This window comes from Sorex araneus, chromosome X, assembly GCF_027595985.1.
Source record: "Sorex araneus isolate mSorAra2 chromosome X, mSorAra2.pri, whole genome shotgun sequence".
NCBI classification, from domain to species: Eukaryota; Metazoa; Chordata; class Mammalia; order Eulipotyphla; family Soricidae; genus Sorex; species Sorex araneus.
Window position 1 is genome coordinate 186,255,433 of NC_073313.1, and position 25,904 is coordinate 186,281,336.

The 25,904-nt window shown below is 38.8% G+C and overlaps 1 protein-coding gene across 1 annotated transcript in view; it reads left to right on the forward strand.

Annotated features, from left to right (window-relative positions):
- Positions 1-25,904, forward strand: part of CNTNAP5 (contactin associated protein family member 5) — a 932,137-nt gene that overhangs the window by 651,107 nt on the left and 255,126 nt on the right. Inside the window, exon 13 of the mRNA XM_055120538.1 lies at positions 14,323-14,523. Coding sequence (XP_054976513.1) covers positions 14,323-14,523 — 201 coding nt within the window. The remainder of the gene's footprint in view (positions 1-14,322; positions 14,524-25,904) is intronic.

The window sequence follows — 25,904 nt, forward strand, 5'->3', positions numbered from 1 at the left end:
GAAGAGTGGGACTGTGGTGGTCTTGTGGTACCACAGAGCTGCTGCAAAGACAGAGATGGATTTGAAGAGTTTCCACTGTGCTGTTCTGTTTTTGTGAAAACAGCTACCATTTAATTTAACATCTATTTGCACTAACATTCATTTTACATTCATAGTGTCATCCAGTTTTCCCCACCAATCATGTGAAGAAAATATCAACTTTCCATTTTACAGAGGAGAGTACTCTTATTTAAAGAAATGAAATGTGTCAAATTTCTCACCAGATAAACTCAGATTTAGAGCTATGATAAATGTGATTGTTCTGGTTGGATCTTTAGATCAGTAACACAGAGAAAGATCCTATCCCCGCAGTGCAACTTCCTTTATTCTTTGCTGTCTCTCTCCACTGGTGAGTACCACATGAAGAACTGTGCAAAAAGTTACCCTTCTCACCCACTTGTTGGCTGTTGGCATCACTGTCATCAACTGTGCCTGATGATAATCATACCAACCTTTCAAGGTTATTTTGTGGGATTGATGAGAAAACTATGAAGTAGAGGTATTTTAGTGCTACCTCTGCAAAGAATGGTATTAATATTTAACTTGTCCTTCCAGGCTATTCCCAGTGATGCTTATTTAGTCAATGTACTTAATTCTGACCGAAGATCCGATTTTTCAGAAGCTTATATAGATACTAGAACTTGGTAAACATAGATGGGGAGTTAGAACAGTTCTTAGCATCTATTTTATTACCCTATCTTGTCATCTCCCCACTTCTCCTGAGGCCTCCACAGTGATTGGGGAGCTGTGCTTTTTAGGACCCAAATCCAAGGTTTTTCTTGACTTTATCATAAATATTCCATAGCCCATTTTCATTGCAAATAGCATCCAAGATCTTCCTCTGTTATGGGAATCAGGATTCACTTCAGCTGGGCAGTATTGACTGGGGCTGCCTGTGGGTCAGGATTGTCCATGGTGTTGTATACTACTAAGCTTGGCCCAGGTGAGCACATACTGCAGCTTTTAATCCTTAAAGCACTTTCATCAAAGCCATTTTCCAACTTAAATTTTATCCTGTTGAGACTTGACAGTCATAAATTCCTGGGCAAGTTATCTTCCACAAGGTTCAATCTCATTTGTTTAATAGGAATGACCAGTTAATCTTCCATCAATGGGTTGATATATGGTTTGGATGAAATGAATGCTATAGCTAAAACATTAAGTGCAATATCTGGCATGCCTTCAGAAAAATAATTGAAGCCATCACTTAGTAACAGCATCATGGGTTAGCTGAAGTATTTCAGAAACAAGTGTAATTAAGCAACTTTTAATGGAGAGACATGGCTTCGGTTTGATCTAAAAGTACAGGCAGGGAGGAGAAGAAAAAAGAAAAAAAATCATCCTGGTGAGCTCAGAATCACAATAGGGCAAAAGTTGAGTACCAAAGTGTTCTGTGTATGAGAGCTCATGACTCTTCTATTCTGATACAGTGCTGTATCTTGACTGAGGACTTTTCCTGTTCAGAAGAGAGATATAACAATTTAAAAATCAAAAGTATCACTGCCTCACAGTGGCCGTGTCCCCTGGTGCCTTTGGTATCAAAAGTTATTCTCCTGGCTGATGCACAGAAGAAGATCGATAGGCTGATGACTGGTGATGATTTAACTGAAATCAAAATGCGCTCATATAGGGAAAGAGTAACCATGCTACTGCATTGTGGGGGCACAAAGACAGAATGGGAAACAATACAATAAACGATTAACAGACAGGGAAAGTAAGGCACAAAGGAGAAGTCAAACAAAAGCACTGGGGAACGGGGAGTATCCCGGGGTTATCAGGATAGCTCCGGAGCACTGCAGCAGTTGGTAACAATAGTTGCAGGGTTGATAGGCAATGGAGTTAATATAAGCTCTCTGCGAGGGAGGAAGACTACCCAGTAAGCCTGGGCTGCTTGGGGAGACTATGGGGGGACAAATGATTCAGCAAATTCTGTTATCTGAACCATGACAACTGCAAATAATGGGACAATGGTACCTCTTTTGTCCTTCCCCATCTCTGGAGCATTGTCTCTGAAGCCATCTTGCCTCAAGAAAAGTCTCTGGAGAATTTCTCGACAGGAGGGCACTGGCCATGTAGTTTCTGAACAGTGCCAGCAGGGATTCCCAAAAAAAGGTTTTGCTGCCCAGAAAACACACTTACTATGAACCAATGATTCTACAGAAGCGGTAAATGAAGGTCAATCCATTTGTTCCAAGGAATGAAAGAACCAACCTTTACTAGTCATTCTGTGATTCCTGAATCTGTGAAATATGGAAAGAGGGGCATCTGGTAGCCTTTATGCAATTGCTCTGCCCTCTAAGGGGACTCATATTGCAAGAGTACTTCTCAGCCTTTTGTATTGGTACACAGTGTTTTTCAGACATGCTCTATGTATAAATACATATACACAATTAGTGACATTGGCTGTGACTACTCAGACGGAGTTCTCTTTTTGTGTGTGTATTTGATGTTAGTTTTCTCCTCATCTTCCAACAATCTTATTTTGCTGTTCTGATATTATTTTCTAATCTTCTTGAGAACAATTCCTCACTCTGTTCTCCACAAATCTGCATTGCTTGTTGCAAGTATCATGTTCCCTTCTTGAATTTATATACTAAACAAATATCTAACAAATCTAGCAAAGTCCTCAAGAATTTGAGTTTGCTTTGAATCCCAACACCGATAAATTTTAGTTTTGCACTTTTTTCAGCTTACATGGTTTTAGACCTCTTTAGCAACTAAAATTAGAATATAACTATAAGGTTTTTATGAGATTTATATGAGATAATCAACATAGCCTATTAGAAAAAAAAGTCTCACGTTGTGTACCCAGAATGTGGTAACTACTAGTAATTACATCAATGACTCTATCCCAAAAATTATTGGTACTTCTGGGAAATAAAGGATAAAAATAATGACTTTTAATAGTACACAACACCTGGCAAACTTAATTCACTCATGAAAATTAATTTAAAGGAATTAATAGTTACTTGCTCTTGAAAATGATTGTGCTTCTACAATGTGAGTGATTTAATTTGTTAAGTTATTTTTTTTTGGTTGGTTGGTTCATTTGCTTTGTTTTGTTCATACCCAGCAATACTCAGAAATTACTCCTGGCATTCTTTGGTGAGCCCTTTGGGATTCTAGGGATCAAACTCAGATTGGCCCCATGCAAGGTGAAATTCCCTATATGTTGTACTATTACTCTAGCCCCCAAATATTTTTTTTTTAATATTTGCCCAATTTGGACTGGAGTAATAGTACAGCAGGTAAGGCATTTGCCTTGCACCCAGGTTCAATTCCTCCAGCTCTCTCAGAGAGCCCAACAAGCTACCGACAGTATCCTGCCCACACGGCAGAGTCTGGCAAGCTACCCGTGGCATACTTGATATGCCAAAAACAGTAACAATAAGTTTCAAAATGGAGACATTACTGGCACCCACTCGAGCAAATTGATGAACGATGGGACGACAGTGCTACAGTGCTATATTTGTCCAATTATTGCCAGATATGCAATTGCCCAATATTTCATCCAGAACTGTTAAAAATCCTACACATGCAAGTTTTTTGCTGTCTTGTTTTCTTTCTTTCCTTCTTTCTTTCTTTTTTTCTCTCTTTCTTTCTTTCTTTCTTTCTTTCTTTCTTTCTTTCTTTCTTTCTTTCTTTCTTTCTTTCTTTCTTTCTTTCTTTCTTTCTTTCTTTCTTTCTTTCTTTCATTATTATTATTATTAATCTTTTATAGGGGCCACATCAGATGCTACTTATGTTTTTCACCTAGTTCTCCATTCAGGGATCACTCCTGGTAGGGCTGGGGGACCATATGTAGTTCTGGGGTTCAAACCATAGTCAATGATGCAAGGAAAGCATACTACCCATTGCTTAGTGGTCTGTCCTGCTACTGAACTTTCTAGATGTTTTACTCTAATTTTTTTTCTACATGTATAAGAGTCATTATGCATTATGACGGGATAAAATATTGTTTGTGTTTCTCATCCTGCCTACATCTTCTTTCCTGTTAGTAGTTTCATTTAAAAAATCCATTATGTTTTTCTTTTATCATTATACATTTTGATATTCAAATCGTTCTATATTTAGCTGTAGTGGTATTGTTATTCCTATTACTGCATCGTTTTTATGTGTCCCATTCATCTCAGAATACTTTTTTGTTTTCTAGCATAAGATCACCTTGGACATACACTACTCAAGATATAGACTTAGCTATTTTCCTAAAGAAACTTAAATTCTTTTTGTAGAAAATGATTTTGGGAAATTATGACCTAGATGTTAGGTTTAGTCATAGCTTCCGGGCCTTTTGGTAGCTAAAACTAGAAAACATGCATGTGAGTGTTAATATTTACCTGGGTGTTTTAATTATGATTTTACATGGTTGTAATGCAAATCTACAACCATAAAATTCTCTTCATTATTCCTATGATTTAGAGAGAGAAATTATTCCAGCAGTATCCATTTATTTGCCAAAATGTTCTAAAATATACATACAGTAATTTTAGGATCATGTAATACCACTATTACTAAAAAATAATATCCTTCTGTTTACTTTTTGTTCTTGAACTATTTTCTTCCAAGTTTATCTAGAAAGACAGCAATGCATTAAAAAGGTATTTAACTCATTGTTTATACTTTTATGATTATTTTTCCTTAGTATAAAGTTGGGCTCTTTAGTATTTGTTCAATATTTATTTTTAGAATTTTCGTGTTTTAGTCTATTTTTGACTATGCAAAACATTATTTGTTATAGTGGGTCTCTATCAGTGTGATTAGACAAAAGTAATTTGCTCATATATTACCTCTCCCCTATCTTCTCCATAATCTCTAAATAATCATTTGTATTAGTTAATTAGTACTCATTATGTTTATTTACAAAGAATGTAGCACAGTCTTTTATACCTTTGTGCTTTCATTTTGTCACTTTATGAACTTTCATATGCTGTCTCAAAAAACAATTAGATAATTTAGGGAGGTTTTTTTTAACTTTGGAGAGATTTTTTATACTCTCTTTATGACTGATTGTATTTGAGGGCCAGTGTTTCAAGGCTCCAAGGGTCCAAGGGGCTATTCCTAGTGATACTCAGCCTACCAACCATTGCAGAGGTTCAGTGCTTGGACCACAGGGTGTAGCACTGGTCAGGCACTGTGATGCTGGAGACCCCCCTAGGAGACCACATGGTGGCAGTAATTAAACCCAGACAGGGTACATGTGTCATAATTCCATAACTATCTCCTCAGTCTCTTTATTTTACTGGGCTAATAAACCATACCTTACTCAATAAGACAATTGTTGCTCAATATTTATTTTTCTTCAGTTTTCTGCTCCTTTGCCACAGACATTTTTGACTGTGGAGTGAAATTTCTGATAAATATATAACTATTTTTTTAGCCATTTCTGACTCATTTAGTGATGTAACTAGCTATCTCAGAATTGTGTAAAAACCTTATAGTTTGTAGGCTGTTTAGGTCAGTGGTAAGTGAATACCTACTGGGGTCATATGTAAGGAAAACAAGAGTTTATGAGATAGTCTTTTCCCTTAGAAAGCTGATCATTGAGCAGGGGGCTGAGTAAATAAGGTTTTGTCAAGAACTGAAAGAAGACTAAACTGGATATTAATGGACCTGGGAAGAACTTCACACTGAACACGACATTTGAGCCTTATGACAACACTTAAAGTGCTGAGCTCCAGAAAGGAGATGGAAGCTGAAAGAAAGATGACTAATCCCACTCTCATCTTTAGTTGTTGTTAATCCCCCTTTGATCCTCTAAATAAGATCCATGAAAGAAGATTAACTGAACACTTGACACGTCTAGAGGTTTATCTTCCTGTGACCTGGTAATGTAAATGCTACCTGGCATATCTCTTGTTTGGACTAACACAAACCTTTCCAATCTGCTCACTATTTTAGGGACATCTCTAATTTCCATTTTGGTTTTCTCTCTTTCTTTTAAATGAAAGGCATAGATTGGCACCTTCGTTAGTTAATGTCATCCCAGGGTTTATTACACTTAGTCTGCACATTAAAGAATGGACTAAGGAAAGGTAATGACTTTCTCACATGCATTTTTAAAGATCATGTATTGAGAGATGGAGAAACACGTTGATAATATCCATCTAGTGTCAGAGGTAGAGATTAAATTTAGTTTTGTGTGAACATACAGGTTTTTACTCAGAGTACACCCAAAAAAGCTACCATGACACAGAAACATCTAAATATATTATACAAATTTCTAACAACCTGATCCACTGGCCTCATAATCATTCAGTGGCTTAGGTTTAAAGTTACCTTTCTCTTCTTCCCCTGCAAATGGCATCTAGAAACTGACCTAGCCCATGCCCTCTGATCCTTCCCCTCTTTTCTATTGCAGGTTTTGCTTCTATCAATTTTTTTCTCCAAGCTAGCTACAAATACCTTGAACTCAGGATCTGAGCTGTCATTAGACTTATAGCTCTGGTTACACTAAGAAACCAGCGATCTTTCTCTTGTTTGAAGATGTATGTACATGCAAACACAGACACAGACACAGACATACAGATTATTAACTCCATTTTCCTTGAATAAACATCCAAACAACAGACAAGTATAATAAATGTTTGTGGGGTTTCTTCAAACATCCTCCAAGATCATTTGAAAAAAATTCACAGTTCTTTTTTGATAAGCCACTTATCAAAAGCAAGAGAGAGGGAAAATAGCCCCCACAATGGAACATAAAATGTAAAAGCTTGAGAGAGGTAATAGAATAAATCACAAACCAGTATGCTGTCTGGAAGTCATAAAGGATGGCCTACATGGGCAGGTGGAAAGTGGTAATGGCCAGCAACCTGCCCTTGAGCCCTGCTGATGGTGTTGTCTGTGCCGCAGCTAATTCTCAGTTCACACCATCTGTGTGAAAAGCACTAAATGAGTAATTCATATATCCAGACCGCCAGTAGCCAGACACTCAATGCAGCCATGACTGTGGTGGTTTGAGCAAGGTGTGGATGGAATTCCACTTAGGCAACCAGGCTGATCCACATGAGGAAAAATTGTCCTGAAAGAATTCTGAAACCTTTCATAGATGTTGAAAATCGGTTTATACCAATTGTGCTACCTCCGTTTAAAGATTGAAGAAAAAGTGTCTTCTAACCCCATCGACACAGAATCCCCTAACAGTTTATTAATAATGAAGTACTCTCCTCTCCTGGATTTCCCCTGAGTCACTTCATTGGAATGACTAGTCGTGCTTGAACCGTGATTTCAAGTCAGGTGCCAGGAATCAGGCACCTGGGTCAGCTCAGACTTGGGTTTTATATTCAGTTTCTACAACAGCTGTCTATTCACAGAGGAGAAGACACGGAGTTTGGAGTGGATGCTAGAATCTTCCATGTTTAGGAACCTAGTTGGTAGTGGAGCTGAGCTGCATTGGGAAACAGACCTGATTATCCCAAAGCCCTTGCTTTCCTCCAGTGTATCTGACTCCATTAAACACAGATGCTCGTCCCAATCCCACGTTTATTCAGTAATCATGCCTGTGATTTAAATGGAGAGGGAAGATACAGACATATGAAAAGTTAAATAACTATCAATGCAATATTACAAGAAATGTCACAAAGCTGTACATGTGTAGATGGCAGCGAGTGGTAGAGACAGTGCTCTGAGGATTATTTAGATTGTATTTACCCTTGGCATTGAAAATTCACTTTGTCAACATAGATAACTGTACCAGAAGTGACCCCAGGGACCTTAATATAGACTTTCTTCATTATAATAGAAGTATAAGTGTATTGGCAAGCTTTTCAAAAGACTATAAGCAGATCCCCACAGTGATTTAAGTTCAATTAAGCTGGGTATTGACAATCTGTAGACTTCTCATCCTTCCAAACATTGTGATTAAAAAAAAAACTTTCTGGTTCTACAAAGAGACGGATATGTGTGAATGAGATCTTATTAATCAGTTATTTCTTGTCTCTTCCTTCTCATTCACTTTCCTTTTATTTGTTCTTTCTTCTGGGTGGTGATCTCCATGGCAACAGATGGAACTACTTACAGCATCTGTAATTACTATTGTTAATAATAGTGATCATCACAATAATCATACCAATCAGATAAGATGAGAAAAAAAAGAACTGAAATTAAATTAAAGTATAACTTTCTGTATAAACAGTTCACATCCCTGAAACCATGCAGTAAGCCATACAGGCCCTATTGAGATCTTGGATAACGGGTCATAGAGGGATTTTCTGGAGTGACAACGAGAAGAGATTGAATAAAATGCCTAAAAATGTGAACAGTGTACCAATTGCTATTCTGATAGCTCCATGCAGCTTCTTTTATTGTATCTTGTGGTTGTTGAGTATAAATGTAGATGTGTGTGTGTTTTGATCTAACAATTCAAAGCTTCTTTAAAATTTGGATCTTTATGGATCTGGGAGATAGCAGTTAGAGTGCATGGCTAGCATGCCAGGTTTAATTCCAAGTAAGATATGGTCATTTCCTGGTGCAACTTTGGAGGTCCCCAAACACTGCTGGCTGGGACCTTGGAGGCCCCAGCACAGCAGGACCCAAGCGGTATTGCATCTTCAGACCCTTGAATTGAACCAGGCACCTGTTCAGCTGCAAGTGCCCAGGTGTTTTGAGTACCATTCAGGAATCCCCTTGTCACATTGGGACACACACACACACACACATGCATGTATATATATATGCATATATATATGAATGTATGCATACATATATGTGTATGTATACACACTCATACACATATATATGTATACACATGCACATATATAAGAGGTGCATTAAAAATTCTGGAGCAAAGACCCTGACAGAATAAAAATGATGGTTGTTTAGCTAATCTCATTTGGTAAAGATTTCCTTAATTCTTGCAAACTACTCAATACTAGTCTAGCCTCTGGTGGTCTGAGAATGTAAGACTTCATTGACCCACCCATGCTTGAGAAAAATTGAACATATTCCCTTTGACAGTTTCTCTAAGACCTTCCTACCTTGCCCCCCTCTATTCACTAGTTTGTTTCTGGGCAGCCCAACGTGTAATCTTGAGCATTCATAATAGCACGGGCCATTCGTTGTTCTTATGCACAAACCTTTCCCCCCAGATGATGGCAAGCTTATAGAAGAGTATACAGAACTTTGTCATGCTGCGTGTTTTCGGGAATCTAGCCTGTTGTCAGGCACATTATTTATTTATTTATTTATTTATTTATTTGTTTGTTTGTTTGTTTGTTTGTTTATATTTGGGGGCTATGCTTAGGGACTGCTCCTGGCTCTGCACTCAGGAATTACTCCTGGCAGAGCTCAGGGGAATATTTGGGATATCAGTGACCAAATCCCAATCGGCAGCATGCAAGTCAATCGCCTCACCCAATGTATGATAGCTACAACCTCTGAAAAATATTTTTTAACTTAATATTATTTCCTGTAATATAAACAAATTGTCTTGATTATCAGTTGACCAAGAGTCAATGACAGCCTTTTTTAAATACTAATTATAACATCTGATATCTGTGATATCATTAAAGCAAAGACAATATATATTCTTCTATATAATAGGCATGCTAGGGCTGGAGCAATAGCACAGCGGGTGGAGCACTTGCCTTGCACTCGGCTGAACCTGTTTTGATTCCCAGCATCCCATATGGTCCTCTGAGCACTGTCAGGAGTAATTCCTGAGTATATGAGCCAGGAGTAACCACTGTGCATTGCTGCATGTGACCCAAAAAGCAAACATAAAACAAAAAAGGCATCCAAAGATTTTCATACAATTTGGGATACTCCTGGCTCTGCACTCAGAAATTTCTTCTGGACATTCTTGGGTAAATCTTTGGAGTGCCAAGGATTGAACCTGAGTCAGCCACGTGCAAGGCAAGAGTCCAACCCATTGTACTGTTTCTCAGGCTCCCTAAATATATATTTTATATATGTGTATACTAATCTATTGTAAAGACTGTGGCAATGTGTACTTAATCTTTTTATTTCCTTTCATTATGCATTTAAAATTTGTGATATAATTTCACCATGTGATATTTATTGTCCTAAATCACTATGAAAATCTTATTAAATATGCATTGCTACAGGATCCTTCAATAATGTTATTTATAGTACTGAGAGTTTGAATATTAAGATATATATGGAAAAGAATATAACATATTTTAACTAATATGACCTGGAGTGATAGCACAGTGGTAGGGCGTTCACTTTTCACGCAGCTGACATATGTTGGATTCCTCCGCCCCTCTTGGAAAGCCTGGCAAGCTACCAAGAGTATCTCGCCCTCATGGCAGAGCCTGGCAAACTATCCATGGTGTATTTGATATGCCAAAAACAGGAAGGATAGGTCTCATTCCCTTGACCCTGTAAGAGCCTCCAATCATTGGGAAAGATGAGTAAGGAGAGGCTGCTAAAATCTCAGGGCTGAGTGTAATTGAGAATTTACTGGTGCCCGCTCAAGTAAATTGATGAACAACGGGATGACAGTGACAGTGACAGTGATATGCATATACACACATATCTATATCTATATCTATATACACTTTTTAAGTTAGTAAACTTCTCACAAAATCCCTGCGGTTCAATTTTCATTTTTCTATGTATCCTTAACATTTGGCATGGTTATTCTTTTCAAATAGTTAAAAAAAAGCATTCAGGACATAATAATCTAACAAATGTCATGAAATAATAATAGGCCAGCCAAATGTTAGGACTAAACCTTTTGCAACAATCTATATTGCTCACTAATTGATAATCTTAAACATTTAGCTTCATGGGTCTAATATTTTGTTAATGCATGCATTTGTCCATAAATATATTCTCCCTCTATTGTTCAAAATAATTATTGCATATGAAAATTACTTTATAACTGTAATTTACATATGTTACAAGCATAACTATAATCACCTGTCCTAGACATGGGAACAACATTGGTGATTGAAAGTGAGTATATGGCATTTACTAGTCATATTTTATTATTTTGTAAGGGTTCAGGTTTTAATTTACACTACTACTCTGAAGTTGAGGGAAAAATCGGAAGGTGAGAATAAAAAATATCCAATTACCTTCTAGTTTTCAATTTTTATTTACTGTTTCACAAAAGAAAAAAATAATCATCACAGTATGAAGAATATCTTTTAAATGAACCCAGGTATAAGCAGTAGATTTCAAGTAATCACTTCTCTGTCTCTTCATCATAGTATGTTTGCAGCGAGGCCCTATGTTATTTGTTAAGTGTGCTATGGAAAGCAGTTTGGTGATCTTAATTATTCCTTTTTTTTCTTTCCTATTGTATTAAATAACAGTGATAGAGGAGTTGTTAAAACTGCAGTTTATCCTTGATACAGAAGCTTGGGTGGGAGATGATTAAAGAAACTTTCAAATAAAATACTTCTTGATAGAGCTTTCCCCCTATCTTATCAAAGATGAAATGTGCTTTTAGGTAAATATGTGCTCATGAGGAAATTTAAAAAATTAAATGATATATGTAATAATGTTTGATTTATATTTTATATGAAAATATTCCAATGCTTGAGAGAAATTCAAAGTTATGTAATTCTATGATATCATATACTTTTATTATATCATGTGCTTCACTTTTAGAATAGAATTGTGTCCCCCAGACTAGGACACAAAGACCTTGTAAGCAAGTACTCTTACCTGAGTTTTATCTATCTATCTATCTATCAATCAATCTATCTATCTATCTAGATGCATGATATTTACCTGTTGATGCTTACAGTATAGAATGCTAATGATTACTGGAAATGCTATGTAAAATGTACCAATAGAAAGTGGTATCATATTACTTCAGATTAGGTTGAGTCTTCCTTTTCTTCTTTAAAGCATTGCAGGCATTTCAAAAACATCATTCCTTATTTCTCCTTCTATAGCTTCATACTATTGACCAATTATATTTCACTGATTATTTTATTACCATTTGATTTTAATGTACTAATGTTTTTGAAGTTTTTATCTAATTCCTTTGTAACATTATATGTTTTTTTTTACCAATATTAAATATATTCTGTTTTTGCTTTCAAAGTAAAAATGCAATAACCTTCCTTTTGATTTTTTTAGACCTTAAAAAAATGTAATTCTCTTTAAATTAAACATTGGTGGTGTGGGCTTTGGGACATAGTCTTCAGATGAATCAGAATGTTTGAGTAGAGTTTAATTTTATGTTGCAAGAAATATTTCTCTAATTTTAGTATTGGAAAAATACTTTAGAAATAATTAAAACCAGAGTCTTTGGCTTTCCTCCTTTTAATATGTAAAAACATAATTACAATGGATTGAAGTTACTTATTCCAACTCCTACACAGAGTTTGTGCTAGACAAATTCTTAAAACCTGATTTTGGGAGAGCCTGTTTTCTTTCATGGCTGAATCATGCCAATGGTCATGACCGTGTGATTTAGTAGTACTAATTAAGTATAGAGGTTATATTCAGTATCTGTGAACCCCAGTATGGTTTACTAGTGGTGCTGGGGTCATTTTTTATTTCCTTGATATGATTTTCTTCATTTATAAAACTTTGAATATGAGGGAGCAAGGAAGCCATATATGTCGTATTCTAAGTTCTTTCTCAGCTCTGAGAACCTACCAAGACTGATAATATGTGGGCAGTATTCTCAAATAACATAAGTGTTTCATGTCTTTCTATTCTCTCTTTTGCTTTATTTGTGAGTAGTTCGGATTAAATTATAGGTCTGATTGCAGTAGATATTTTAGCTAAGTTGTTAGTACAGAATGTCTGCTACACTCTAGATGGTGCCTCGCAACTTCAAACTTTGGTAGCTATTCCAAATTAATAAAACCGCATCAAAGTTAAACACATGTTTTTTGTTGTTGTTGTTTTGTTTTGTTTTTCTTTTTAACAGATGATAAAATTAAGCCACAGAAAATTGAAGTGACTTGTTTAAGCTTATTGTTGACTGAAATAGGTTTTGAGTACTGCCCTTCTCTCTTTCAATCAATCATTCAATGGGTTATACACACACTTTGTATGCAAGAAACCTGAGTTCAAAAGCCAACATCTCCACGTCCCTTATCACCCCTGAAGTAATATTTGAGCACCACTGGGTGGCTCCAAACTGATTTAAAGAAGATAAGTGAAAACGAAGAAAAACAGTGACCTCTCTCTCTCTCTTAAACTCATATTCTTCAGCACTTGCCTTCCTTTCTCACCCATATTCTACTACACCAATTTAAAGGTTTTATAGTCTCTATATGTTATTAAAATCCGGTGCAGACTTTTTTTCCTAATGGTAGTAACATTGAAACCAAACAGTAAAATGTTGCAATAAGTATCTTGAATAAATAGTGTGGATCATGCAATCTCAGCCTTGTTAATACATGTATCTGCTGATATTTTAAGCATGTAGCTCTTGTTTTCAGCATAGTAATTTTGGGTTCTCTGACATCTGTGCTAGTATATCCTCTTATGAAGGATTTCAAGATTTCTTTTACAACTGAAGCATTTCAACATGATGACCCTGCAATTTAGTAGTACTAATTAAGAATAGCACATATAATAGGACCGGAGAGATAACACAGCAGGTAGGGCGTTTGTCTTGCATGCGGTCAACCCGGGTTCAATTCCTCCATCCCTATCAGAGAGCCCTGTAAGCTAGCGAGAGTAACCTGCCCACACGGCGGAGCCTGACAAGCTACCCATGGCATTTTTGATACGCCAAAAACAGTAATAACAAGTCTCACAAGGGAGATGTTACTGGTACCAGCAAATCAATGAACAATGGGACAACAGTGCAATTAAGAATAGAGGTTACATTCAGTATGTGTTCACCCCATTATTTTTCAATAGTGATGCTAGTGTCATTCTTTTTTTTCACTTTATTAGTGTGTTTTTTCTCCTTTATACAACTGTGAATGTGAGGGAGGAAGATCATAGTTGGAAATATGGGCTTTGAAATAAGGCATCCAGTGTTCAGGTTCTAGCTAAGCCTCTTACTATTGAGAAAACTGGCTATAAATTCTTCTCATTTACTTTTTTCTTATTTTTCAGATGGCAGTTTGTGATAGGAATGGAGTAATAAGTAATAGGTACTTAGCTTGTGGAGGAATGGTATATAATTCCCCGTATATAATTCCTTATACTGTTAGCCCCTTCTACATCTGGATGGTGCTCTATGAAGAACACATTTTTTTCTGGTCCAGTGTTTTTCAAAAGAGTTCTCAGATAACAATGAACTATTTCATGATTAGCTATCCATCACGCTGTTTGTACGATCCTCTTTTGACCTCCTTCCTATTTTCTTTTTCCTTGTATGTGTTGTTTGGGCAGAGGATAAGATCTGGACATCTGTGCAGCACAATATCACAGAGCTGACCCGGGTTCAGGGTGCCAACCCTGAGAAGCCTTACACGATGGCTTTGGACTATGGTGGCAGCATGGATCAACTGGAGGCTCTGATTGAGGGCTCGGAACATTGTGAACAAGAGGTAGCCTATCACTGCAGGAGGTCCCGCCTCCTCAACACTCCAGGTAAGGCTCAACTCTGAGGATTTCATTCTGCACAACTCACATCAGGTGTCTTCCAGATCAGATGGTCTTCCCTGTCCTGCAAACTCAGTGTAGCAAAAAAGGGGAAGTTTCCAAGCAAAACGTGGAGGGTGACAGCAGTTATACTTGATCACTATGCAGAGGAGATAAAGGAGATCAAGGACTTACAAGGCACTAGTTCTGCTCTGACACCCAGGATCTAACTTAGAATTCTGTAACCTCATAAATTGTGCCTAGTTTTCAAAAAGAAAATGATGGCAATACATACCTTTATAATTGTCAGAAGGGAAATTTTCACAATAAGAATCTTAGCACACTCAACCTGAACAGTGTGACATGTCTGGCACAAAAGATACAAAGGGGACAATATTAGACAAAGAAATGAATAAGGAAATCAGGAACAAATCATGTTTCCAATAACAGGGCTACTTGGAAAGTGAAAACTTTGATGAAATTAATTTTAAAAATAAGTTTGTACTTGGTAGAAAATATCTCTGTCATTTATCATGATAGAAGTTAATTTTTATTTGGGGGCCAAACTCTGGAAAACAGGTGTTATTCGATGTCTCTGTGCTCCAGGATTACTTTTGGCAGGGCTAGCATCCTACCTGCTATGCTGCTGCTCTTGTCCTGTTGTAGTTATTACCGGGCTTGCTAAAGGATGCTCTCAGAGTGTTTAGCAAAACCCTAAAAAGTTCTGGGAAATGTCAGGAAGGGCTTCTCAAAGTTTTGCATGCTCTGAGTCATTGTCATTTCTGTGAACATAAGTAATGTTGTTCATGAAAGCAAATGTGGTTGAGAACTACAGAAGTCTGGAATTTCCAAGAAAAAATTGTGAGAATTGTTTACTTCAAGAAAAGTGCAGTTGGTGCTTGAAAGTCAGAAATTTTGAAAGGTGTAAGAAAATTAGACAATGAAGTATCAACAGAGGTGAAGTGATAGTAGTCTAACTAAATATACACATGGTTTCACAGATCTAAAATCTTTAGGGAAGACATGGTTCCACATAAGTGAATTTTCCAGATAACTGTCACATCTCTTTAAGCACCAAAAATCATTTCAAAGAGTTTTTAACCATTTGAAATAAAAATCTTTCTCAAATGGATTACATGCTTCCTTGCCTCCTTAAACATAGATTTCTGAACATAAAATGTAACCTTTTCTTGATGACTCAGGATCATCATTGTGGAAATCAATTATTGTTCCCTTTTTGGATTCAGTCAAGCTTGCAGTGCTGATTAGATCTGAGTAACCAGTTGATATTCCTTTCCCTGGTACCTTTAGATGGCTCTACTGGGAGGTTCGTATTGTATTTATTTATATATATATATATATATATATATATATACATATATACACACACACACACACACACACACATATATATATATATATATATATATATATATTTTCTCTCCTGGCTCTCTGAGATGTTCCTCCTCCTTTGTTATTTACAGTGCTTTTTAAGAAAACTTAACTTAACTACTTGTTTTTCACTGTGGCACATTGCTTTTAGTTTTCTGAATATTGTCACTGTCACTGTCTTCCCATTGTTCATTGATTTACTCCAGTGGGCACTAGTAACATCTCCATTCATCCCAGTCCTGAGATTTTAGTTGCCTCTCTTTACTCGTCTTTCTCCAACGGTTGAAGGCTCCTTCAGGGTTAGGAGAATGAGACCTGTTATTGTTTCTGTATTTGGCTTATTGCATATGCCACAGGCTTACTAGGCTCTTCTGTGAGGGCAGGATACTCTCAGCATCTTACCAGGCTCTGTGAGAGAGACAGAGAATGTATATCAGAGAGTACAAGCAAACATGTTAAAACCAAACACGTGTGTACTGCTTTAGTAACATAAGTGGGCTGGACTTTAAGAGGTCAGAGGGCCGAGTTGTTTTATATAGTCTCTGGATCTTGGCCGTTGATGGGATTACGTGGCGCTGGGGCAGTTTGTGGGTGTGACTGCCAAGCTACTGGAAAATGGGTGGAGGAGGCCCAGTCCCGATCCTAGCAGGCTTGGAGATCTCAGCCCCAGGTCCCGCATGCCTGGGTTCCTCTGCTGGTTCCTTCATGCGTGAGGCTCATCCGAGCATGTGGAGAGTGGCTTTGAGCATGGTTGTGGCTGGGTTCCAGAGGTTTTCAGCTGCCAGGGCTCTGCATGGAGTGTGGAGGGAAACTCAATATCCCACCCCCCACCCCAGCTTCTGAATATTGGTTTGGTAAAATTTCAGGAAAAATGGGACAGTGTTTTACTCAGATAGTGAGATTGACTTTAACATTGCATTCTGTGATATTATTTACATTCACAAAATTGCCTTTATATTTTAAATTTTACTTTAGACACACTGATGAAAAATATTGTAATGACAAGGTTTCATTAAAAACAAAAACAGAAACAAAAAATGTTCCCCCACATTCTCCACCAGTGTCAGTTTCTCTCCAGCATGGCCCTGCATGGCTCTCCCACACCTGCCCTATCTCCACATCCTCCCTACAGTGATATGATTCCTATTGAACACCAGTTCTAGATTTTTGCTGCCTTGGAGTATTTGTTGTTTCTTTACTACTTTATTTTATTTTTAATTTAGAATTTTTTTATGTTTGGTAAAAAAGTAAAAATATATAAATTTTACATTTGGTGTCAACTGGAGCGATAGCGCAGCAGGCAGAGCATTTGCCTTGCACTTGGCCGACCTGGGTTCCATTCCTCCATCCCTCTCGGAGAGCCCAGCAAGTTACTGACAGTATCTCATCCACACGGCAGAGCCTGGCAAGCTACCCATGGCATATTCGATATGTCAAAAACAATAACAAAAAGTCTCACAATTAATATGTTATTGGTGCCTGCTCGAGCAAATCGATGAGCAACGGGATGACAGTGCTACAGTACTTTACATTTGGTGGTGCTCAAGATTTGCTCCTGCTGTTGTATTCAGGGGTCACTCCTGGTGAGGTTCGGGGGATCATCTGTAGTGCCAAAAATTGAACTGGCTTTGGCAACCTTGCCTGCTGCACTGTTGCTCCCGCTCAGCTCTTACTTTATGTGAGGGACATCATTCTGTGTCTGTCCCTTTCCTTCTTGCTAACTTCAGTCTCTATGAGATTTTCCCGTTCCTTCCATGTAGCCACAAATTGCATGATTTTGTCTTTCTTTATTGCTTAGTGATATTCTATTGTGTGTATGTATCATGATTTCTTAATGCAGTCGTCTATTCATGTACACTTGCACTGTTTAAACATTTTGGCTACTGTAATTAGTGCTGCAATAAAATGTCTGTTCTGAAGAGTTTAGGGACCTTAGGGTAAATGTGAAAAAGTGGAGTTGATATATTATCTGGGATATTGATTTCTATTCTTTTGAGAATACCTATATCATTTACCAAAAAGGCTAAACCTGTCTTTATTCACACCAGCAGTGGGTGAGTTTTCCTTTTTTTTTCACACATCCCCACCAACACTGGTTGTTTTTAATCTTTGTGATGTGTGCCAGGCTCACACTGGTGTGAGTTGATAACTCATTGTACAGCATTGCTCTTGTGTGTGTGTGTGTGTGTGTGGTCTGTGTGTGCCTGTGTGTATGTGTTTTCGTATGTAACCTGTCATTGATTCCCTGGGATTACTTAAACAGAAAAGACATGAACTTAAATCAGGCCTTATTGAAAATGACTCTGCCTTTTCCTAATATGTAACCCTGTTTAAGTTCTCAGAGGTGTGGCTGTTGGGGTGACATCAACCCAGGGAATTTCTGGGAAGCTTCAGAGGGCTTGCAGAACCTTCACTTGGATACAACAACTTCTGTGGCTCCCATGTGCTATCACAGGATGGGACTATGATCCCCACAACAGCCCCCCAGGGTTGTGTTCTGATTATGTCTGCTCTCAGTTCTTTGTTGCTTCCATTCATCTAACAGTGTCAGAGGGAGAAGGAAGGGAAAGATGGACAGGATAAGGTCAGGCCTGGCTCACCACTGTGTCTTTTTCAGTCAGCTAGAGACTAAACTATGACTCTGTCATTTTCTGACAGTTTCCTCTAATATTCTTCCCCAGAGCTTCTGATAAATGTCAGCCAATAGAACGTGTCATCTGCCTCTTAAATGAAGGTTTATGCTAGTGCTCTCTAAAGGATTAGAATTCTATGCCATCAAGGTCCATGGGAAAGGAGACTTTGCAATCATCTTGCTTTTGTGATTGTCTTCATGGTCTATGCTCCTTCCTAAGCTTGATGCAGGATTGAGGCTTACATACTACAAAGCCACTTCTGAGACAGCATAGAGCTCAGCTGTCAGCATGCAGGGGCATCTTGTCATAAGGAAGGAAGTAGACACATATTCACAGGGACCAGAGTATGCAGGTTGAGTTCAGGTCTTCTGTCACTATTTATACCTTACATATATTTTGCCTGGGACTGAGCACTTGGATATAACTCAATAATAAGATGAAATTAAGCACTACTAGAAACATACAGAATACAGAGAGATAAATATTGAGGCCAGTATCTGAAAGATGCTTTAACCATATGGGTAACAATCTCCATAACCCTCAACTCCCTTATGGAAAGAAAATGAGATTTAGAGGGGCATGACAAAGCAATAAGCTGAAGAAGCCAAGTGCCCTAGTGCTTGTTGACGGTGGTGGGCTGGAAAATTTGCTGTCACAAAATTCTCCTACAATAGTCTTTATGTTGACTAGAAATCCTTTTCTTGTAATGAATGTAGTTTGGGGAATGCCCTTCACAGTAAAGCAGCAAAACTGCCAAGGTGAAACTCAAAAGTCAATATTAGTGCATATGATACCATTGGAAAATCAGTTTTCATTACTTTGAAGTGTAATCACTATAGGGCAGCTTGACCTGGAGTTTAGCTTGATTTTGAACTAAGATCATTTACCAAATAAGTCAGTCTTACAAAAAGTTTTCCATCAGGAAATTCCTTAGTAAAACAAATGCTTTTATGCCCTATTGCACTTTTGAGTCCCTATTTCCCTACCAGCAGTATTCTGAGTATTTTGAGTCTGTATTCCCCTACTTATCATCATGAATATGGGTTTATTCATGCAGTCACATAACTAGCCTGGAGTCACTTATTATACGTAATGATAACCATGTTCCAATGTATTTAAAACTGATAAAATTATTTTAGTTTTTGCTTTTGGACCATCCTGGCAGTGCTTGGGTTTTAGTCCTTGCTTTGTGCTCAGGAGTCATTCTTGTCATGCTTAGGAGGCCACATGAGTGCTAAAGGTTGAATCTGGGTCAACCACATGTAAAACAAATGCCCACTGAACTATCACTCCAGTTCCAAAAATATTTTATTTCATTATTATTTTAATTAATTTATTTTTAATTAGTAAATCACCGTGAGGGTACAATTACAGATTTATATATTTTCATGCTCATGTTTTTCCCTCATACAATGTTTTAGAACCCATCCCTTCACCAGTGCCCATTCTCCACCATGAATAAACCCAGCATTCCTCCCGCCCCCCCCCCAATCCCATCACCCCCCACCCCACCCTGCCTCTGTGGCAGGGTATTCCCTTTTGTTCTCTCTCTCCAATTGAGTGCTGTGGTTTGCAATAGGGTTGTTGAGTGGCCATTGTGTGAAGTCTCTAGTCTACTTTCAGCATGCATCATGCTTCCCCTGCGTGGCCTCCAGCCACATTTTACTTGGTGTTCCCTTCTCTATCTGAGCTGCCTTTTCCCCAGAATGTGAGGCCAGCTTCCAAGCCATGGAGTCAACCTCCTGGTACTTATTTCTACCATTCTTGGGTGTTAGTCTCCTGCTCTGTTATTTTATATTCCACAGATGAGTGCAATCTTTCTATGTCTGTCTCTCTCTTTCTGACTCATGTCACTTAGCATGATACTTTCCATGTTGATCCACTTATATGCAAAGTTCATGACTTCATTTTTTCTAATAGCTGCATAGTATTCCATTGTAAAGATGTACCGATGTACCAGAGTTTCTTTACCCAGTCTGTTCTCAGGTTTTTTCCAGATTCTGGCTATTGTAAACAGTGCTGCGATGAACATATAAGTGCAGATGTCATTTTGACTATACTTTTTTGCTTCTCTGTGATATATTCCCAGAAGTGGTACTGCTGGGTCAAATGGGAGCTCAATTTCTAACTTTTTGAGAATTGTCCATATTGTTTTCCAAAAGGGCTGAACCAGTCGGCATTCCCACTAGCAGTGTAGAAGGGTCCCTTATGTCCATCCCTCGTCTGGCACGGCTTAGGCATTGCCTGGGAGAGCACACCAACACCACATCGATCAGCCAAAATTCTATTTATTTTGAAAAAAACCTGAAGTTGTATTTTTTCCAATAATGAATGATTGTGTACTCAAAAAATGAATTATGAAAGGCCCGGCAGCAGCTCTTTCTCACCACCTGTGTTTAATGTTCTCACACCGCTTCCCCCACCCTTGGGAGGCCGATGGCCATGGGCAGATGAAGGAAGGAACGAGGACTAGGCTGGTTGGTATCACTTGCAGTTTATTCCATTCCCATCTCCATTCTCTTCCCCCTCCGTATCCCCCTTCCCTTCCCAGATTCCCCTCATCCTCCTCTTGCATCCTGTTCCTTCATACTTCTTCCTGTTTCTGTCTCCCCCCATCTCCCGGATTCTCCCTTAGCTTCTACCTCCCCCAGCCCACTCTTACAGCCTTAGTTAAATCCCAAAGCATGAGGGGTTGGGGTAATAATTGCACATAGGTGTGGTCATACAATCAACAGAGGTAAAGTCCTTCTCTCATGGGAAGCTTCTTCCAGGACAGATTCTCATTCAGAAAGATGACCTGCCCAAGAGTGAAAATTCATCTATGGGTTTGTTTCTCCTTTCCTTAGTCCAGCATTCATAATAGTAGCCATTTTGTATGGACAAAGTAAGAGATATATTAAGCTTATAGGTGGATTTCCTGGAGGCATCTCACTATAGATCTCAGACTACAATGCCCAGTACAGATTAGTCGTTCCTAACACTAGCAGCGTCCTAATCCAGTTATTACTCTTTGGATCATAACAGAATTTGTCTATGACCATGCTCTTAATTTATCGTTAACTATCATGGTGTTTGACCTGGCCTGTTTTGATGCCAGGATAGCTCACGGCTTGCCCTGGGTCCATCCAGTCCCTCATCAGTACCCTGCTTTTGGGGTGGTAGGAACTAAGGGCAACTGAGGCTTAAGTGGAAAAAGCAGATGCCCAGGAGTGAATAATATTCAAAGTCAATTAACTCCCAAATTACAAAAGCATAATATTAACTATCTTTCTGTGTCCATACTAAGAGGACATTGCTTTAAAGTAAACTATGCAAAAGACATAAGGAGAGGAGAAAGACAATATTTCACTCATGAATACAAGTCAAGTGTCCTTAGAAGGATGTGACTTTACAAGTTAACAGAGTCAAATTAGGGGAAAAGATGGTAGACTGGTTGGGGAAGAGAGCACAGAGAATTTTTATAGAGAAGCAAAGGAATGGGAGTGACTCTGGACTATTGTGATGGGTGTAATCTGATAAAGTTAAGCTCCCTGTAGCAAAGCAGAAAGGACAAAACAATGTTGTCCTACAAATTATAATTAAACTAATCATAGCTTACTGCAAATGATATATTTGTGTATATAAAAATGTTAAATGATTTCTAATATATGCTGAAGTATGCTTGTTCACTTCATATGTAGTACTAATGTCAGTGGTTCACATGAGTGGGGAAGGAGAGAAAGATGGGCACCTTCCCCCAATCAACATCTGCCACCTGGGTGCCACTAGGAAGACTAGATCTGGTAAAGTCTGTGACGAGGCCCTGATTGGCACGGGTCTGAGTCCCGCCAGCCCCACCAGGTGGCCATCAGGCCACACCTGAAATATGATTGTTCTTCCAGGTACAAGAATTGATCTGTACCACCTAATTTCTCTGGGAGCCACGAACTCAGGATGGAGTGATGATTTGCTCTCTGTAGGAAAGAAAAAGGCAGTCCCAGGACATATCCAGGATTTTTTAGAGTTCTTACCTCACCTCACAGAAAATAATTTCAGGAGTAGAGTAGCAGTAAAGTGAAAAACATTTTATTCAGAGGTTGTGAAGGGGAGGTAGAGAAAGAGGGAGAGAGTGGAGAGTAACGTGCTCAAGAGAACCCAGGCTTCTCCAAGGAAGGTGACACATCTGCTTGGTACTACATGTGCTCAATTACGTGGGCACAAACAGCACATGGGCTCGGGCAGCATATGCACACTCTTCCTTTATTTAAGGTGGCTTTTATAGGATACCTTCTCGGGATGTCTTGGTCTGGAATGTTCTGACGTCTTCTCTGGGCTGAATCACTAAAGTTAATTGGATTAAGAGAGGGGTCTGGATTCTGTCTTCCGGCAAAGGTCTGTGATGCTCCCTCAACCCGCCCTTCCGGACCCAGCCTGCTCCAAGGCCCTGAACACCCCGCGCTTCCCTCCCCTCCGGACTGCCGGCTGAGTGGCCAGCACGCTGACCCCAAGCGCCACCACCATTCTGTCTTCCGGCAAAGGTCATTGACCAATGCTGGGTTGTGGGAAAGGGCCGTGGCCTAATCGTCAGGGGCGTGGCCCAAGAAAAGTAGGCGTGGCCTCATTGCCAGTGGCCAAAGCTCAAGCAGCTGCAGATACTTTCCTCAACATCCTATCCAAGACTAACATCCTAGCTATTCACAAGCAGTAGGACAATAAAACACAAGACTTCACAAAAGAATTGAAAGAAACATCTCAGTAGGAGATCAGGTTCTACAACCCGAAAGTAAAAAGCCAACCACTATTAACTGAGCCTATCCACAATCCTATTATGCAACAAAAGGAAACAGGGATACTCATCTTCAAGGGCCCTCTTTCATACCACCACAACAACAGGAAGAAACAGCGAAAATCCCCAGTGCAAGCAGAGGACGATCAAAGGAGTCCGGAAACCTCAATGGGCGTTTCCTACAAACTTGACCTCTCTGAGAAAGAATTCAGAGTTGAAATCCTCAACATGTTCAATCAACTCAATGCAAAGATGGACAACTTCAAGGAAAACCTGGCAGAAACAATACAACAGACAGCCGACAAAATACGGGAAGAAATGAGAGCAGAAATAAAAAACCTTCAGAAAGAAATGAAGGATTCGGTACATGAAATCAAAAACTCTCTGGCTGCCCTCAACAATAGGATGACTGCAGCCGAAGACAGAATCAGTATGCTTGAAGATGAGCTGCAAGAGGCCTACAGGCAACAACAAACCATGGCAAGAGACCTCAAAATAGCTCTAGCCAGAATCAGAGTCCTAGGGGATGATTTCAAGAGGAACAACATTAGAATCATTGGACTACCAGAACCACAGGGAATCAACCCCAATGAAAAAGACACAGTCAAACAAATCATTGCGGAAAACTTCCCACAGCTGGACAATACGGGCATCCAGATTCAAGGCGCCCGAAGAGTGCCAGCTAAAAGAGATCCTAAAAGAAAAACCCCAAGACATATCATAGTTACAATGATGGACATCGTTCAGAGAGACACAATACTGCAAGCAGCAAGGTCCAAGAAGGAAATTGCATACAAAGGAGCACCCCTTAGACTCACTGCAGATCTATCAGAGGAAACCCTCCAAGCCCGAAGGCAGTGTTGGGATATAGTGAAAAAACTCAATGAAATCAACACTTCACCAATAATACTTTATCCGGCTAAACTCTCATTCAAACTAGAAGGAATCATACACTACTTTGGGGATAAACAACAGCTCAGGAACTTCATAGACTCAAAACCAAACCTAAAAGAAGCACTAAAGGGGCTATTGTAAGACAAGAACAACCCCTACAAGCACAACAAACACTTGCACAAAGATGGCACAAAATCCCATAACAATAATCTCCCTTAATGTCAATGGTCTGAATTCACCAATTAAGAGACACAGACTGGCAAAATGGATTCAAAGACTCAACCCAACATTCTGCTTCCTGCAAGAAACACATCTGAATAGCCAGAACAAACACAGACTCAAAGTCAAAGGATGGAAAACAATTCTTCAAGCAAACAACTCCCTCAAGAAAGCTGGGGTGGCGTTACTAGTATTGGACAACATAGACTTCAGGTTGAAAAAGATTAGAAGGGATAGTGAAGGCCACTTTTTATTAATCACGGGATGTGTACATCAGGAAGAAATCACACTCCTAAATGTCTATGCACCCAATGAGGGACCAGCTAAATACATACAACAGCTGCTAAGAGACCTTAACAAGGACATCTCGAGCAACACAATAGTAGTTGGAGACTTCAACACCGCACTGTCTCCTCTGGACAGATCAAGAAGATTGAAACTCACCAAGGAAATACTGGCTTTGAAGGAAGCAATAGAAGAGAGAGGCCTAATAGATCTATACAGGGCTTTATATCCCCCAAAAAAGGAATACACATTCTATTCCAGTGCACATGGAACATTTTCCAGAATAGACCATGCGCTGGGCCACACAGCATCCCTCAACAGAATCAACAAGATAGACATTGTACCAGCTTTCTTTTCAAACCATGATGCACTGAAGATAAAACTTAATCGCGGACAGATGCAGAAAACCAAATCAAACACCTGGAAATTAAATAGCTCGTTATTGAACAATGAGTGGGTCAGGAAGGAAATCTAGGAAGAAATTAAAAGGTACCTAGAAACAAATGGGAATGAAGACACGAGCTACCAGAACCTGTGGGACGCAGCTAAAGCTGTTTTAAGGGGAAAATTTATAGCTCTGCAAGCAAATCTCAGGAAGGAAGAAAGGGTCCACATAAATAACTTGACTTCACAGCTCTAGACGTTAGTAAAGGATCTACAAAAGGAGCTCAAACCAGGCAGAAGGAAAGAGATAATAAAACTTAGAGCAGAAATTAACGACACGGAAACCCAAAAGACAATCCGAAAGATCAATGAAACCAAGAGCTGGTTCTTCAAGAAAATAAACAAGATTGATAATCTACTAGCAAGACTCACAAAGAAAGAGAGAGAGAGAACCCTTACAAGCCAAATCAGAAATGAAAAGGGGGACATCACAACAGAAACCAATGAAATTCAAAAGATCATCAGAGACTACTTTGAAAATCTCTATGCCACGAAACAAGAGAACCTAGAAGAAATGGATAAAATCTTCGACTCCTATAATCTCCCAAGGCTGAACCAAGAAGACCTGGAGTACCTGAATAGTCCAATTAACATCAAGGAAATTGAAATGGTAATCAAAAGTCTTCCCAAAAACAAAAGCCCTGGTCTAGACGGATTCACTAGCGAGTTCTTCCAAGAGGACCTTTTGCCAGTCCTTCTCAAGCTTTTCCCGGAAATTGAAGAAAAAGAAACCCTCCCAAACAATTTCTATGAGGCTC